The following is a 17,959-nucleotide window of genomic DNA, read 5'->3' on the forward strand; positions in this document are numbered from 1 at the left end:
TCGTTGGGGGCAGTACAACCCCGCCGAGATGATTGTTTACTGTTTGTTTGCAATGTTCTGCATGCCAGTCGATCGGAGTATTTTCAGTGTATCCTATTCCGAGCTGTTCATAATTACTGGAACAGTGCCAAGTCACTTGACAGTGTATGTGATGACATCCTACGATGTTGGCACATTGCCAATTTTTATTCTTAGTTTCCGATCCACTATCCGTGAATTCACGTTTCATATGTGGAAGAGCCGAGAAATATCAAATTAATGATTGGTGTGCTTACATTGTACTATACTACAAATTCAAATTTTTCAATTTTGTTTCAGTGCGATGGCAGCAAATGTTGTCATAACAATTAACATACGACATTATAGTCATCGAAAATAGTCATAATAAGGGGCTCTAACAACTGTACCGTTCTTTCTTAAACAACAGGAGATTCATCTAATTTCATTATATGTTTTGATTGTTAATTATATGTTTTCATTTACTTTTTTTTAAATTTAATTTAATTAATAAAAATTGTCACCATCAATTTTAACCACGGTAAAATCGAAATCGAAGCACCCGATGGAATGTTAAATTTGTATGGTTTGACAAGATGCTGGATTTATATTTTCTCGGGAGAAATAGTTTTCCGTAATCACTGGAGAAGGTTTTAACGGGGTGAATCCCTGATCCGACTATCCAATCACGTTGTAGTAATGCTGGAAACGTCACAGAAGAAGGTGATTCCTGGTCACTGGGTTTATATATTTACATATGCTGAATATGTATGAGACGACGACCAATAGAATCTTGGGAAATATTCACGTGACGGAACATGCAGAAGAAATATTTTGTAGCTCACAGTTAGCGGATGATGGTTGAAAGCGGAGCTATAGAGTGAGTTTACTGAAAACGACCAAGCCTTTTTATGCGTTTCTTATCGTTCTCCGTCGCTGACATTTTGCCAAGTGAATATTTACTACGACAGCTACCTCCGATACAATTTTTATAGGCGTTATGACATCGCAACAGCCTCAGCGGCCGCGGAGAAATGCCTCCCCGTCGTCAAAGCCCCCGCCGATGAAAGCTACCTTGGTGCCGATTTCGCTAAGACAACAAGGCAGTCCGACACGAAGTAATGGCCGTCGATCCAGTCCTACCTCATCGCCAACACCACTATGGGCCTCGGATAGTCACAGGGTTAAACACAGGCGTTCACCAGACCACAGAACGTCGCCAGAGAGGCGTAGTCCCACGTCGCCAAGCTTCAACAAAGGTAAGGGCATGCTATTCTTTTACTTGAATTTCCAGTCGCCATTTTTACTTCATTTTTTTTGTAATCCCCAATCCATGACCAAAATTTCCCGTTTTTCCGACTATTTCAGTGATTTCCTGAGAGACCCCCAGAGAGTTGTATACTCTACTCTCATTTGGCACCAAATTCCGTTAATATCAGTCTAATGTGCCAAAAATAATAACATTTCAATATTTAGTAGCTAAATAGTAGTGGATATCGATTCAATTTCTTCAGGATTGACGACACGGCACTGAAATTTTTTAATCTATAATTATAAGACCTAGTAAAACCACATGATATTAAAAAAAATGATAGGTCATTAGTAAATAATTGCAGTGCGTTTTCTTTTAATTTGATTTGTCTCGACTCAATCATGAATTTCACGTTAGTTATAATTTAACCGGTTCGTAAAAAAAACAAGGCAAGACGGCCTTGCGTGACACTTTGACAGGCACTTCTCGCGATTGGTCAACTATTTTGACACGGCTACTCGCAACTAATTCGATATTTCAATTGCGTCTTAATTTATGAATAAAACGTCTTACTGAAAATATAATGTAATTTTAATAAAGTGGATTTTTTTTGCTATGCGGCAATAAATGTGATTACCTGTACGCGTGCAACGCGCCGCTGCAATACGTATTGCAGCATCATTTTCATTGTGCTAACCAGGGATAGCCAATGTCCAGTACTTGTATACTGAATATTAATTTTTCTGTAAAGATCCCACAACTCGGAAACATAATCTTAAAAAAAATTCGCTGCCAGATTTGTGAATTACAAGGCTTAGCATGAACTCTGTATGTAAACCTTTGCAACAAGTGCGACTTTTGTCTGTAGGTTGATTATTGCCCAATGACCATTGCTGAGGGTATAATTTCTTGACACTTGTGCATGACAAAGGTAGTTATTTTACATTTAACAGGTAACAAATATTTTTAGGAGTAAAGTTGAAGCCCTATTTTCATGGTTGTGGGTACCAAAGTTTCAGCCATGCCCCCGGTCTGTACTTCAACTTAACTATCAATTAACTTGAAAACCTTGTTTCCCATTTTGGTAATTACAGTAGTATAATTAATTTTGACTGATTGAATTTAAATGTATGGTAGAGCATTTTAATTTGAGTTTTAATATATTGATTTGGTCAGGACAAATCTTCTACCTGATAGGTTGAAGGCAAGGTACCGAAGGCAATCGCCATATTATTACATGTACACACTGAGCCAGTCTCATTTTATGATCTTTTTTTTTACCAACTTTGGCATTCCTTAATTCAACTATTTCTGATGTTTGAAAATATCGAACTGAACCAATTTTTTTTGAATCGGCTGCCTTTAAAGAATGCTGTTTATGAAGAGAAATCACTTTGTCTACTTTCAAAAGACTTCACCAATGTCTGACACCAGGTGCAATACAGAAACTTATTCTAAAGCCTACTGTGCTGTTATGGACAGACAGCTGCTGTTGGTGATTTTTTTCTGGCATTTAATGTTGTCTTTCTCAAACACTTGGAGGAAAATAAGCTGTTAACAAATTTGGCACAATTCTACATTGAATTTCATTCAACATTAATGTTTTCTGCAACAAGGGTTGACCTGCCATACAGGACAACATAATTGCATGTACTTGTGTCTTGCTGTTTTTGACTTGTTAGTAAATAGCTTATAAATTGAGTTGTGTTCCAAGTTTGTCTCATGATGCGTGTATATAGATAAGAATTTGTTTTTGGGATATCATTTAAATATTCATTAAAATATTTCTTTTTCACTAATAACTATATGGGTAGTAGCCATGTATCTGGCAATGTTGTCTGACATGTGGTTAATAGTATTTCTGTAATGTATAATTGTTTACCAGATGATTTGCTCTGTTGGATGAATGCCAAACATTTAAACCATGGCTGCATTATAGAAAAGCAAATTGTTTAGCTCTGTTTGTTTAGTCATTTATCACTTTTTTTTGTGTCTTCCCAGAGCACTTGGTTGGACACAAAAGTGCTCTGGGATGGCAGAATATTCTGCACTTAGCAGCCATTAAATTATAAGATTACCATCAACAACAATAAGACAATATGCACACTCATAATTAACCTGTCTGTGTTGGTGCAGTTAGCCTCCATGCTCAAATTTGCCAAAACATCACTTAATGTAGAATGACTTAACTAAATAATGGTCAATACCAATTCATGAAGCCCAGTGATATACTGGCCTCTGTCTAGGAACATTCTGAAAGATCTTCTCTTTAGATATAATCTAACACTGTTGACTAAATTGATTTGAGAGTTAGTACATGAAGTTGCTATAATATGCAACCCCCACTAAGTTTTTTACAAACTTCAAGATGCAAATTATGTTTGCTAAAACTATATAAATTGAGCTTGTACATTCATGCATGTGCAGTATACACTGATTTTAGATTAAACTAGTACTTGGCACAAATGCAATCTTATTTTAGCTCCTTTTATAGAATTTCCTTCAATAGATATGCATCTCACTGAATTGTTTATTTACTAAGCTCAGCAGTGTTTTTTTGCTGTGTTTACATAGTAACTTTGGCAGTGTGGTCTAGCATTGGACTAGGATGACTATGTAAACTAGTCATAATTTTTTACAGAATCTATTTGTTTTGTTTTTTTGCATGAATGCTATTTCAGAGACATCAGTTTTAGACATATATAATTTATAATACATCATTACATTGTATTCACTAAAAAGTTACACCAATGTGGGTTGTACATTTTAAATAAAAAGCTAGGGGTTTCTCAAATATGCCTTTACACCAGCATTAATTACAATAGGTGTAAATATGGCTATCACAAGATAATTAACACAGTGGTACTGACAGATTGACAGTTTCATATCTGTTCTTGTGTCCATTTAACCTTTTCCAGTAATGATAAAAAAGTCGTGAGTTATATAGAGTTGCCATATCTGTTGACAGCTAAGTCATCACGGTCATCAGTCCTGGTGCAGGTTAATTTTTATATGATTTATTATTAAAAATCAGGAATATTTTAAAATTGAATAATGTAACTTTGTGTCAGTCGTAAACCCTAGTTTCTGGTTGTTACATTCATTCAATTTTGGTGTGTGACTAGCATGGATAATTTTCATGGTGTATGTACAAATTTTGGTAGAATGAAATATTTCTCAGACCTAAAAATAACTACAGAAATACATTAGCACTGCTGATTGAGAACTAGATGTCAGTATTATACTCCAATAATCTATAACTTGGATAGCACAGTTCCTGGATATATTGTTTTCATAGGGTATCTGTAGTATAAATCATTTTTACCTCCTTGTAAGTCCATGCTGGAACAAATCAGCATATTTTCAGTTTAACAAATTATGCTGCTGGTCAATATAAGAAACAATACTTTGCAATAAGATCAATATAAAAACAGATGACTGTACTGTGGCTCTTGAATTTAGTTTTCCTACTACACAAATGCATGTGCAACACCTGTTGTAAAAAAGGCTTAATCACTGCCATATTTAAAGCAGGAGAGTCATCACCTTGAATTGAGTCCCAAGGTAGATGCAGGTGAATCCCTTGCTTTAAGTCCATTCACATCGGTGTACATGCTCACACCAGTTTTTAAACCTAAATGTATTGCATAACAGTTATGCTGGTGCTGATACCTTCTACTGGGGCCATATTTAAGCCTGTTTATCCAGAGTAACGTTTTCAAATCTTCATACACAAGTTACACTGCTGTAAAACAAATGCGAACAAGATGCATAGGAAGATACCATTACCTTTTTGTTTTGTTTACATGCATCATACTCTTGGTGTACTTACTGTCATTTCTGACCCAGATGGGATGTTATTAATCATGGATTTCATTAAAACTTCAAAATAGCTGACTGTCGGACATTTTGTTTTTGAAATTACTGTTTAGGAGCTGACATGCCTGGACTATTGAATTTTGTACATGTTGACTTGCTGCCATTTTTTTACCTTAAAGTACTAGTACCAATTTTGTTCACATGCCTTCACTAATAAAACACATTTTTGCTGCATGATGATTAAAAATGACACCTGGGTACATGTGTACCTCTCTGACAGTAAAGAAATTGTCTTAGGCATTTTGTGTCAAATTTGTGATTTCTAACATTCAGTTGAACCAGTTGAAACAGCAAAGCATTTTTACATGCCTTCTTGATGAATGGAACGCTGCTATTACAATCGATGATAACAAGAGTGATATTTACTCAACCCAAGTTCCCCTTTTGACATTTATCAAACAAACTTGTCTACATGCGTCAAAAACTGAAGTAAACAACATAAAATTATTTTGTCTAAGAGTTGATACAAGATTTGTTGGATACCAAAATTTTAAATCTTGGTTATAACCATGACTTGGAGGTAAATACTCAGCTTGCTACCAGTTTAAAATCTAAATTTCCAAATCTAGTGTCTTCCTGTGGTTATAAAATATATCCCATAAATGCATAAATATTTACCCCTTGGTTATTGTGCAACAGATTTAATGGGAAGACCAATAAAATCCACTGGCAAAGATTCATTCATTATCTGATGTTGCTTTGAGAGATACTTAGTGAAGCCTAGGTATGGGTGGGTAGCACATTGCATTTTGTTTTTAATTACACTTGCCAGGTAAGTATAATTTTCACCTGACACAAATAATTTTATGCTCTATTAACATGCATATCGTATGCTGAATCATTAAAATATTACATATTTTGGCTACAGAAATGGGTGCAACTTGCGGCAATGCATTGTGCTTCTAATAGAGCAAGTACAGTAACTGAATAATACTGCTTAAAATCATCAAGTCACATAAGCAAAAATAAATAGCTAATTTTTGACCTGGAGTCAAAATACTTGGTATATAGGTATTTGTTTGTAGTGCTGCTAGTTGTTTCATCGTATTTATAATATGTAAAACGTTGGGAAAGAACATCCAATTTTTGACGTTTTTCAAGCTCGAGTCTCGAGATGTACTTTTCAGGTCTTGTTGCTTGCTGTCTATTTGTCACAATTTCCCTCCATATCAAGGCACTAGTGTCTTCATCTTTAACGTGCCTTGGCCACCATCCAACATTGTCTTACTGTAATATCGCCAGGTTGAATATAACTTCGCATGGGCCAGCGACAAGAGCACTTCGATGCATGTCCTCAGACTTCCAATCACTTCAGGGTCAAGCTTCTGACCCAATGATTTTACCAGAGCCAAACCAACTGATTTTATTAATGTCAACATTCTTCATGATGATTTACCTTGCAAGTTATTATGGTTGGCTATTCTCTAGTGTGAACACTCCTAATCACTGACTCAATTTGCCTGATTTGAAGCAAATTGTGCCTGTCATAAAAAGTACTCTACATTCAATCTGGTTTAAGTAAATATATTTTTTAAAGGAAATGGCAGCTTTTATTGCATTTGTATGTTGGCTGTCATCAGATCACTTTCATTTTCACTAGTATAATCCAGGCAAAAAAAATTGACTGTTGCACATCTTTCACCTGCACCAAATGCTTGAATTCATTTTACTTTAATTTAATTCAATTCAATTTGAAATGTCTGTTGTCCAATATATGTTCTACTCGTTCTTGAATAATTTTAGTAGGATTATATAATATGCTAAGTATGTATATTATTTTGAAAATGGTAGATAACTATAGTTTTAGTCTCCATACTGCTGTACTATTTCTGGTTGGTGTTTGTGTCAATTAAAAAAATCTAATTGTATAGAATATTCTATGGCTCCAATAGTACTGTTCACCCTGAAATTTAAATTACTGTATTATTCACAACTCTAGGCTGCCAATTATTTGGCTTATTGATCAATTTTAACTGAAAGAAAACTGCAAATACCATTATACTGTCAGATAGTACTGGTAGCATTTATGTTGAATCGACAGACTCAATTTTATTTGTGCAAAGAAATCCCATAAAGAAAGATATTCAAACATTCCTTTTCCCGATGAAAAAAAAAATGGAGACAAAAATGAATGATTTTGAGTACCACAACCTATATAGTACCTCTTAAGTATCTAATTTTAAAATTATGCGTACAACATGTGAATGTATGGAATATTTGGGAGGTCTTTATTTTACACTTTTGCTTCATGGAATAAATTTGGTAAACAAGCCAGTGGGTAGGCTGTGAAAAGATGAAAAAGTAATGTACAAGAACAGTGTGCAAAATGTCAGTTAATATTAGTCTTTGTGTACATGGTGAAATGATGTTTAGGGTCATGAAAAGTGTGACATGCCAGTAGTTTTCATAATTGTATGGTCTTATTATAGTATACATGTATACTAAACTTGTATTTGATACATATGGAGTACCTTTTTTAATGAATGTTTATGTTCAGTGTAATTTATAAAGAGTTTTCAAATTGTCAAAAAAAAAACACAGAAGAGGGATAAGGTCATTTCATGCTATGCAAATAGTGAACTCTGATCGATTTTAAAATCATTCAATGGCTGCATAGCGGTTGTTGCACCGAACCAGTTATCGGTAAACCTGAATTCACTTAAGGGGGGGTTGGCACCAGTGCATGTATGACCAGGCTTAGTTGGCGCCATTAAATTATCAATTGATTAAGTCCTGATATGTAGCTCCAAAAATGAATATACCGGTAGTGGTAATATGCAATACCAAGCTCAGAGGTGGCGACAGCAACATTCCAACAGTGTCCTGAACTGTCACCTGCCACAAAAATGTGAACCGCCTCCTATATAATCATCCACTGTGTATTATGTAATGGCGTCTTCATCACCATTAATATTTTAATAATGCCTAGTAATTTATAGTATTGAGTGTCCATTCAACTGAGGTTACTGTATACTTAAACATGACCATGCATCCACATTTTACATTGGTCAGAAGAAGTATTGTAATTGGTGACAATTTTGTTGGAATTGTATTCCATTTTTGCCCCTCCTGAATAACCTACCACCTTTTAACACCTTAACTTAGTTTGATTTTATCTCTACTTCTGTTTTTTCTAATGTAATTGTATTCTAAATTTGTCCTTGCTGATAATTGCTCTTTGTTTTATTGAATGCTCCTGTCCTAGTTACCTTTGTGAAAGCTGGTGTCAAATATTGTTCACACATATTTTATCACCCATATTGTATGTACAGTTACGGTCAACCCTTTTTTCCCACTCCAATTGTAATATTATTTGTGTAGCAACTTTGTCTTTTGATGTGGAACTATTCTCAAAAAGAATTTTTATCAACCTTGGGTTTATAAGTAAAAGAAATTATTATAAAATAACGCAAAATACTGGAGTTGGACTTGGAGTTTTAAATTTTTAAAAGGTTAGATACATCAATGATCATTATAATATTTTCATGAGCCTCTTTAATTGCAAGTTATGTTCCAACCACATTCATTGTAAAGAAATGTTTTTTTTTCAACCTCACTTTTGAAGCCTTGGGTTAATCAGATCGGGTTTGTTGTTCATATTTAAAATCACTTTTAATGTAAATATACAGCAAATTAAAACTGTCTTTGTATTTGTGCATGTGGAGTATGGATATAGTTTGTAGATTTTCTATAGTTGTCAGTAGTGCCATGTCTAGGATATTCTTTGTTGCCTTGATTTGTTTGTTTGCACAATGCAGGCTGTCATTACTCAAGCAGTTGTGTAGTTAAAGTAGCGTTTTTAGGCCATTGCAGCCATGGTTTTACTAGTAACACTATTGTTTGTTGTATTTCTGCTATGATGAAAGCCAGAGAAATTGACAGCCATTTGAAATGTAAGCAGATAATTGTAGTTGATTGTTGTTGAAAATGCAGACCTGGAATGATTTGTATCACTGAATCCAGATCCGAATATTTTATACCAAGGATTCATTTGAGGGCAAGTCAGGTTGCAGTAATTCCAGCTGTACATGTTGAAAGCATAAAACACATGATACTCGCTTCTACTTGTGTAGAAGTAGTAACTGTGCGTACATTCCTCTTTCCTTTGCTGTAATTTGTTACACAAGCTGTAGGAATGCATTGCCTTTGCTTCAATGACTTGGGAGTCTCCACCAAAAGTAATAAATAATCTAACAGGTGATTATAAAAGCTAATAAACTACAAGTACCATATTTAGTAGCGCATGGGCTTGCATAAATTTGAGGTGTTTCTATAATCAAAATAAATAAAATGTTAACGATTCAGGGTACAACAAATGTGATTTCTGGTTTATTTGCACTTCTATTGGAGATGTGCTCACCATAGAGTAAATATGGTATACATATATCAGTGTTTCTAGTGGTCTTAACAGTTTATCTTGTAAAAATGTTGCATTACATAAAATGCTTAAGATATATTTTATTCCTATTCCAGAAATAGGGCTGTGGTCATTGCATAGTCTCTTTCAGTAGTATTTTATACATGTGTAGGGGTCAAAATTAAGGCCTGTTCCAGACAGGCAGATTTTAACTGGGACAGGTAAATGTACAAATTGCCTTGCTTTGTACAGGTGAATAATTAAGTTTTTACTGACTGTCCAAATCAGGTTGTCCATAGTCCCTCTGGGACTGCGGTTTGTCCAAAGTTGCTAATGTTCAGAAAATTACCTACAGGTTTATTTTAAAAACTTATGACATGGAGCTATGAATCAAAATTTCTCAAATAACATGTCATAATACATCTTGCTAAAGATAAGTACCTGGGTACATCATCAATTGCGATGAGCAGTTTTATTCTCCAACCTGTTTAATGAACAGGCAACTTTATTTCTTAATTTCAAGCCCTGTAAGTGTGCATATATTTTGTATTTGTAAAGTGTCAAATAGCTCTGAAGTTATTGATACTAGGTCAGATAGAGATCATAATTGTCAATACAGTTTGAAATCTGTTGTGAAATCCAAGCATACTGTAAATTATAAATGTTGTAATAAAACTTTTTAATATTTAAAGTTGTACTTTATTGTTTATTGATGTTTGGAAACTATCGAGTGACATTGGATCAGATGAATTGCAGGAAATCTGTTCTTTATGGCATGTCTGTATTTTGGTTTTTCGCATTTGCTCTATTAAGAAAATGCTTAATAAACCAAAAATTGTACTTATGGTATTCCTAATCATTGAAATACCATTAGTTAAAACTATAGACACACCTGTCGTATACAGGAGCTTTGTGCTCTAATAGAACAAATATGGTACTTGACCTTGTGTGAATTTTATATTCATTGGGAAAAATTTGGGCAAGTCATAAAATATTTCTAAATATCAACAATCTCCTGGCAACTTTAATGTCAAATAAAAATGTCTAATTTCCCTTTTCCTAGTTTAATTGATAGTATAAGTTGTAGATCTGGCCATGCCACTTGGCTGTTTAATGGTCAATGTTTCAGGTCTTTAGCTTTTATTTCACTGCCACAAGTTGAGATCTATTTGTAGTTTAGTGTATTCACCAGTACTGTTTTTTTTGTCCAATCAATCCAGGAGATTTGTAAGTGGATCTGTTTTGTTATTCCTTCATGATCAGTTATAGCTACTACCTTTGAGGACTTGAGGTTTTTAGCTTCTGATATACTGGGTAGCACTGTACATAATTCTGTTATTATTTATTTACCTTGTCAAAATTTGGCTTCTGTCCAAATGTAGGAGTTGCGTCAATTTAAATTGAATCCTGTTATCCTTGAACTGGCAACAGTTTTTCTGGTTGTTTGCCAAATATTCATATTTTCATTTGATTGATGTGTAACAGTTCTGTCTGTGGTAATTACTGCTGGACATTATTCTATTAACTGAATTTGTTGGTATCACAAGTGAATCTTTCTGTCTCAATTCTGAATTAAAGTAGACTTAGATGTAAACTATCAGTCTGTGTGATTTGCAGAACTGAAAAAAACCTTTACTGATAGTTATTGTAAGGGCCAAGGTAGATGTGTTTGGCATTATGCCAGAAATTTGGTGTGGTGGGATAGTTTACTATAGTTGCCTATAATAGGACTAACCTTGGTAACTTGCCAACAGTTTCTCATTAACTAGATGGTAGTATTTTTTTTTGCATGGAGCTTGATGGTTGTCTATTATTGCTTGTATTGACTTGTTTACCATCAGTCAGGAATGGAGATGGAGTAAAATAGTGGCCATATTTGCCTTTGTAGCTTAACACTATGAATAATGCAACTGTATTTATTATTTATTAAATCACCGGTATAGATAGCATGGTTATTTGTTCAGATATAAGAGATCTGAACGCTAGATAAATCAAACTTTTTTTAATTTACGCAAAATGTACTTTACCAGTTGAGAAATGTTAACTCTTTAAAAGCCGTAAATTATCACACCAAAATTGTGCACATTTTGCATGTTTTTAAGTGTTAAACCTTTTGAGTGCTATAAATTTTACCTCCAAAATAAGTTAACATTTTTTTTTCTTTACACATTTTTCTATTTCTTCTTTAATATTGACCGAATAAACGTTTTGCATCAGCTTCATTTCTTGATCAAAATGCTTGTTAAAAAAAAGCATGTTCATTCATTCATTGAAGTCTACTTTTCAGCTTTTAGGATGGTTGAAGAAAGTTTTGTAAAGCTTGTAATGTATTACTGTATGCCATTTCACTCGTCAAAAACCTTGAAAAAAAACACAGCAGATACACAAGTGTTGTATACAGGTTGAACATGTTTGATGTAATTTGCTCATTGTTAATGGCCATTGTATCCCTAGTGTCTCAACCATTACTATGTTAACTGTTTTTGTTAAATCCTGCTGTGTCCGGTTAATTATGATCCTAAAGTACAGTGAGAGGGGCTTTTTACATAATATTTGCCTCATGATCGGTCAAGCATGATTAAAAGAAAGCACATGGATGCTTTGTCTGTGTCTGTGTGCAGTCATTCTAACTTCTAAAAATTGTGCTACTGGATAGTATCTTAATATCAATTGAGATTCTTGCTAAATCTAAATATGCGTATTTTTCACAGTTAAGCATAGCTTTTTATGGCTTGTTTGTGGCAGTGTTTCTAATTTGACTTGAATTTCAATATCCAAACTGCCTCGGAGAATGAAGTCTATTTTGAACGCATTGCCTACATAAATTGATGTTTTCGTGAATTACAATTGCATTTTTAAGTGTACTGAACATAGCATTGTGACTTTTGCTGTTTGTCCATCAAGCCGTCTGTTCGTGTTCTAGTATTGCAACTACTTATCTAACAGGTATGAGATTGAATTCTTTTTGTTATACTTATTGATGGCCATTCAAGATCAAGTTAAGCAAACTAACACTGAATTGTACCAGTCTGTCTGTCCTTCCATGTCATGTTGCTCATCTAGAAAATCATTGGGCTGATTAACTCAAAATTACAACTTTTTCATTAGTTGTTATTCAGTAGTTTCCATAGACATTGTTTTAGTAAAAAAAAATAATCCTGTTTATCCACAGGCTTGTATGCACCAATCCCATTTAGGCTAGGTACATACCGGTAAATGTTGTTCTTTTCACAATCAGTATTTGTTTGTTAATTTTTATGGGGGGGGGGGTATTCTGTTGAAAATGGGTAAATTTTATCTTTACTCATTCTGATATAAATCTGAATATAAACTAAGTCTTGTCGGTTTGTTGGTTGTACATTTAACTAACCGTTCAACTCTGACAATATTCCAATGGTGTTGTAACAACAGATGGTGCAGTGACATGAGAAAAGGAGAATTCAAAGTTAGTTTTCTATCTGTTAAAATTTTTTATTTAGCCATTAAAGCAAGTTTTGTTCAAATGTTAATTCAAATATAAACTGTTCTGCACATCGTCCACAAGTGGTTGACACCAATTATGACCAATATTACTCCTTGTGACAATTAAATTAAGTTTTAGACGATGTATGTAGATTGTGTTCATTCAGACGACTGTGACTTGTGTATGTGGTACTCAAATGAGTTGGTGCTTCTCAGAACAAAGCAGTGGTCTATCAATGTCAAGGACACTTACGGTCCAATTATAGCCTCCTGAGAGGTTACCGGTACTCACATTTAAATGAAGTAATTTTTAAATATTTAGTATTAAGTTGATGTGCATTAAGCTGAGCAACACTGCATTGACATGCCCAAATACCAGTTTTGCATTTATTTTTCATGCAGAATCTTTACTCTATATTGAAACGATCTATAACACATGTATGACAGAATTAATGATATACATATCTCTTGTTTCTAATGTTGCCATAGTTTTGTATCACTCCCAATTTGTATAGTTATTGATCTGAAGTGCAGATTCAACCTCATTTCAAACACAGCTAGAATATATATTCTTGCAGTACAAAACAGTTGCATCCTTTGTTGATTCAGGAAACCTACAGCTAAACCTGAAATGTGAGGTGAACATTGACACATCAAAAGAAAACTCCCTATGAAAATGACCCAACCCAAAATATTTAAAAAAAAAGTTATTTGACCATAATAAAATATGTTCTCAATTTAGTATTTATAATAACAGCCATGTACAGTAAACATTATCAATAAAAATGCCAGGCTTGTGCAAGCTATTTTATTTTGTAAAAAAGTCAATTTTGCATCTGTTTAATGTCGTGGTTTTTTCTCGTATATCAATATTATTACACTGAATCCAATATTGTTTTATCTTGGTTATTATCCGCATGTCCATAAACTACTGTTTACCTGTGGCTAGTATTTTCTGCAGTGTTTGATATCATCCGAATAAAATATTGTGAATTAAAATTGCAGCTTTTTTCCAATATATTGCAATATATATATAAACATGCGTACACACACACACATACACACACACACACATACACACATACATACATGTACATGCCTGTATCGCAAACATTCTTGGTCTGATCGCAGTCAAATTTCACAAATGCATCGCGTATCTTAGGTGACATAGGCACGTCTATTAGTTTCATTAATCTGATTCAAGATTGCCGAATTGTGGTTGTTTTAGTATTAAAAATTTAATCAAAATTAAACATTTCTGCATTTTCGTATTTGGATCTTAACCAGATCTTGTTCAAACTGCATGTCACTTTGTCACATTCAACTCAAAATGATTGACTGGTGACCATTTTGTTTTAGTGAATGCAGTTTTGGAGCCATAGTTCATGTTTGAACTTTATACATTTCTTTTCCAACTTGCAAAGACATGTAATACTTGTTTACTTGGAGGATAAAATTGGCGCAATAAAAGCAAATAATTGATTAGCTTTCACTTTCTTTTGCTGGAATTAACATTTAATGATTATTTTTGTCACTGGGAGGGTGGGGAGGGTGTCTTGTGTTTTGGGTACTGTCAGATCTCAAGGCCATGTTACTGCAATGAAACCTTTACTGCTTTATCTTGCTGACTTCATTTACATGTATATGTATAATTGAAAAACTGGTTTATGCTACTACAATGTGTCTATTATTCGGCAGTGTTGCCTTAAGTTGAAAAAAGTGTTCTGTAATAACACAAAATTTCTCTCTCGATCATCATGTGAGCAAATTTTACCTGTTCATTAATTTTGCAGCCTTTAACTGAAATTGATTTGCTTCTTGTGTCCAAATATGTATAATTGCTTTTTCAACTGTACTACGCAATGAATACAGAAATGAGAGTAGTTCCTGATGCCTGATTGTGATTTATAATGCAACGTGAAATTACAAGTGCATCTGCTCCTTGACTGTCTACAAATGAATTTGAGTATTGAAAATTTGCAATGAAAATCTGGCTGTCAAGTGAAGAGTAATCAGTTACAATTGTTGACATTGATTTTAACATAGAGGTGCCATGCTGTCCATGGAAGCTAAATTTTGCTTGCAGCCATGCTTGTACAACATATACTTAAACAAGATTCATGTATTCACTACTAGATTTACTTAGGAATTGCAATATATTTTAATCACTTTTATATTGGTACTATGTAAAATTCTCCTGCTTGTCTAATATTAAATGGCTAAGCAGTGATAATGCGTCTTCATTTCGGGGACCTTTGTAAATTTTTAGAATCATGATTTATTTATACTAAATAGTTTTCAAAAGATTCCATCCATCTATCCCATGTTTTTCTGTTTTTTTTTTTTTGAAGTTCAAGTTAAACTATAACTAGCTTTAAAACGTAAACATATTGGCAGTTGAATTGAAAGAATGAATGGGCCAGTTTTGTAGAAAATTTTAAGTAACAATAACGTACATTAGAGGTGCTTGTTCATTTTTAAACCACATCAAATATGTTAACAGGTTGTTTCCACACTGTATATACATGTATATTACATCATTAGACTTGTGTGTAATGATCTAAAATTGAAAACCAAGGCTGAGAAAAAAATGTTCCTAGTTTCCGCTTGCATCATTTTGAACTATGCGCTTCAAACGATTTTTTCCTTCTAAAGCATTCCAAAATGCGCTTGTACTCGCACTTGTCTCAAATTTCCCCCATTTTAGCTCAGTCTTCAAAAAAAACAAAACAAAAGAAAAACTTCTCAACGCCTCATTTTAAAATTTCCATGGAACGAGAAATAGAATTTTTTTTCCTGGCCTAACAGGGACTGTTGCAGGAATGTTCCTAAACTGTATTTGCTCACCAGTAGTGCATGCTCTTGAACTTTTCATAGAGGTCTGTTGATGGTAAATATTAGTTGTATTTTAATGAGCATGGATACAATAAATGCAATTTTTGGTTACTTGAACTCTTATTGAAAATGTACTTACAATGAAGCAAATCCGGTTTTAGCAGTTTGATTTAAAATTGCTGTCTTGTTACATTTGACTCATTGCCTAATATAAACCTTTCGTTTCAACCTTGGCCATGTGTGTAATATCAGCATGCTGTTTCACCTGCTGTTATATAATATGGTCTGCAATTTAAGATAATAACAAATTGCGAAATCGTCAAATATATATTTTATTGTGCATTTTTAAGTTTTGAAAAAATATTTTATTCAACTGTGTGCCTGTTTAGTTTACAATGAATTCATATATGGTATAATGTATGTAACAAAGTTCAATATTAATCTTTCAGCAGTGACCGTTATTTTTACCATGATATATTAACAGATTTTAACTTGTAAGCTCTTGAAGTGAAGGATTATATATTTATACTTGGTAATTTGAATAGATATTGAATATGGCATCTGCTGTAGAAAATACAGGCATTACAGAATGTGAGTCATCGTTTTGCCACATACTAATGTGCTGTCTAAGATTTAATAAGCACATGCACAATCTTCCCAAGGTTGATCCATCTTTGCTTTATCCTCAGCAAAATTATTATATATTTAGATGTGATTATTATTCTATATTGTGGTTTTCTCTTGGGTTTTTCCTTGGCATTTTATTTGGTTCAGAGGTCATGTACAAAACTAGGCCATGGATCTTTGCTTGACTGAAAGAAAGGTCAAGTACATTGAGAATGTGATTAGAATACTGAATGGGGGTAATAGGAGGTGGTTTTAAAAAAGAATAAAATGCAATTTTTTAAGTAATGTCAGCTGATGTTTTATAACTTTACCGTGTCTGTCCATTCGTCTGATTGTTTGTTCGCTAATATGGCAACTGTTTTGCTCAAGACTTGTGTTTGGAAGTTATTTTTAACCATTTTCAGTGCACTAAAAATTTTGATAGTTTAAAAAAAGAAAATGTACATCCATCATGTGCTTTATAGTTCCAACCAAAATGTGCTCTTGCATGAAGTTTTAATAATTTTTAAAAGCAAAATTGCTTTTAGTAGGCCAGTTTGATTTGATTGCTGGTCACAAAAGAACGCATGTGACCTGTCTTCTTTAAATACTGAATCAGATTGATCAACTTATGTCACAGATAAAATGACATAGGCAGACTAAAAAACATAAATTGAACTTTGTCAGAATGAGTACTAATGAACAAGCTTAAAAGGTGGGCAAAAATGTTTGACATGGAATGACAATATGAAATAGTCTTAAGTGACTTGCTGCTCACCCCAAAGCTACACAAAATGAGTATACTTTCTGATTACAATGTACATTCAGTAATAATGGAAGCTATATACATGTTTAGGTGATATTTTACTCGTATTTTCAAGATGAAATTTGAAATGATTTCTGAAAGTAAATTGGACTGTTATATTATGAATTCTATGATACCATTGTAGCTTCTGCCATCATGCGAATGTCAAGAGTGAATGAAATCAATCAATTCCCATCTTTTATGACATAGATTTTCACCTTGAATCAAATGTAAAAAAAAAACAGCATATGGAATCTCTAATTTGGAAGGAAATCCATACATTTCTATGAAATTTTGAAACCTTCATTGGCATGTTAAAGCAAGGTTTGTCTTTTTAATCTATGTTAAAAACTAATGACAAAATAATAGTTTTGATCGATTAAATAGGTCATCTGTGTATTTTCTGAGGAGTCCTGAAGACTACCTTGAATACAATTGTAGAAAAGTTTGTGGTGATTATAAAGGCATTAAGTATAAAACAAAAAAATACAAGTTTAGATACTGTCACAAAATAGAATGTATAAATATGACCAACTCGTAGCTCCTCCAACTTTGAACAAATATAATCAAGGCATGTCCAGGAAATGTAAGATTGACGTTTTTGATAAAAATGTCCTACATGTAGTTCAATGATCCAGTATGTAATAATAAATGCAGTTTTGGGTTAATGTGTGCTTCTTTTAAAGATGCACTTCTAATAGAGCAATTTAACATACATGAATAAATCAGTGTTCCATTATTGCAATATTGAACTTTTTTCCCCATG

The 17,959-nt window shown here is 33.5% G+C and overlaps 1 protein-coding gene across 2 annotated transcripts in view; it reads left to right on the plus strand.

Moving 5' to 3' along the window:
- The first annotated feature begins 843 nt into the window (after positions 1 to 843).
- Positions 844 to 17,959, plus strand: part of LOC100373230 (protein FAM117B-like) — a 45,087-nt gene continuing 27,971 nt past the window's right edge. For both annotated transcript variants that reach the window (XM_002738413.4, XM_085501348.1), the window contains exon 1: positions 844 to 1,256. In XM_002738413.4, coding sequence (XP_002738459.1) covers positions 998 to 1,256 — 259 coding nt within the window. In that variant the 5' untranslated portion in view covers positions 844 to 997. The remainder of the gene's footprint in view (positions 1,257 to 17,959) is intronic.

Source organism: Saccoglossus kowalevskii, chromosome 7 (assembly GCF_978046115.1).
Source record: "Saccoglossus kowalevskii chromosome 7, keSacKowa6.1, whole genome shotgun sequence".
NCBI classification, from domain to species: Eukaryota; Metazoa; Hemichordata; class Enteropneusta; family Harrimaniidae; genus Saccoglossus; species Saccoglossus kowalevskii.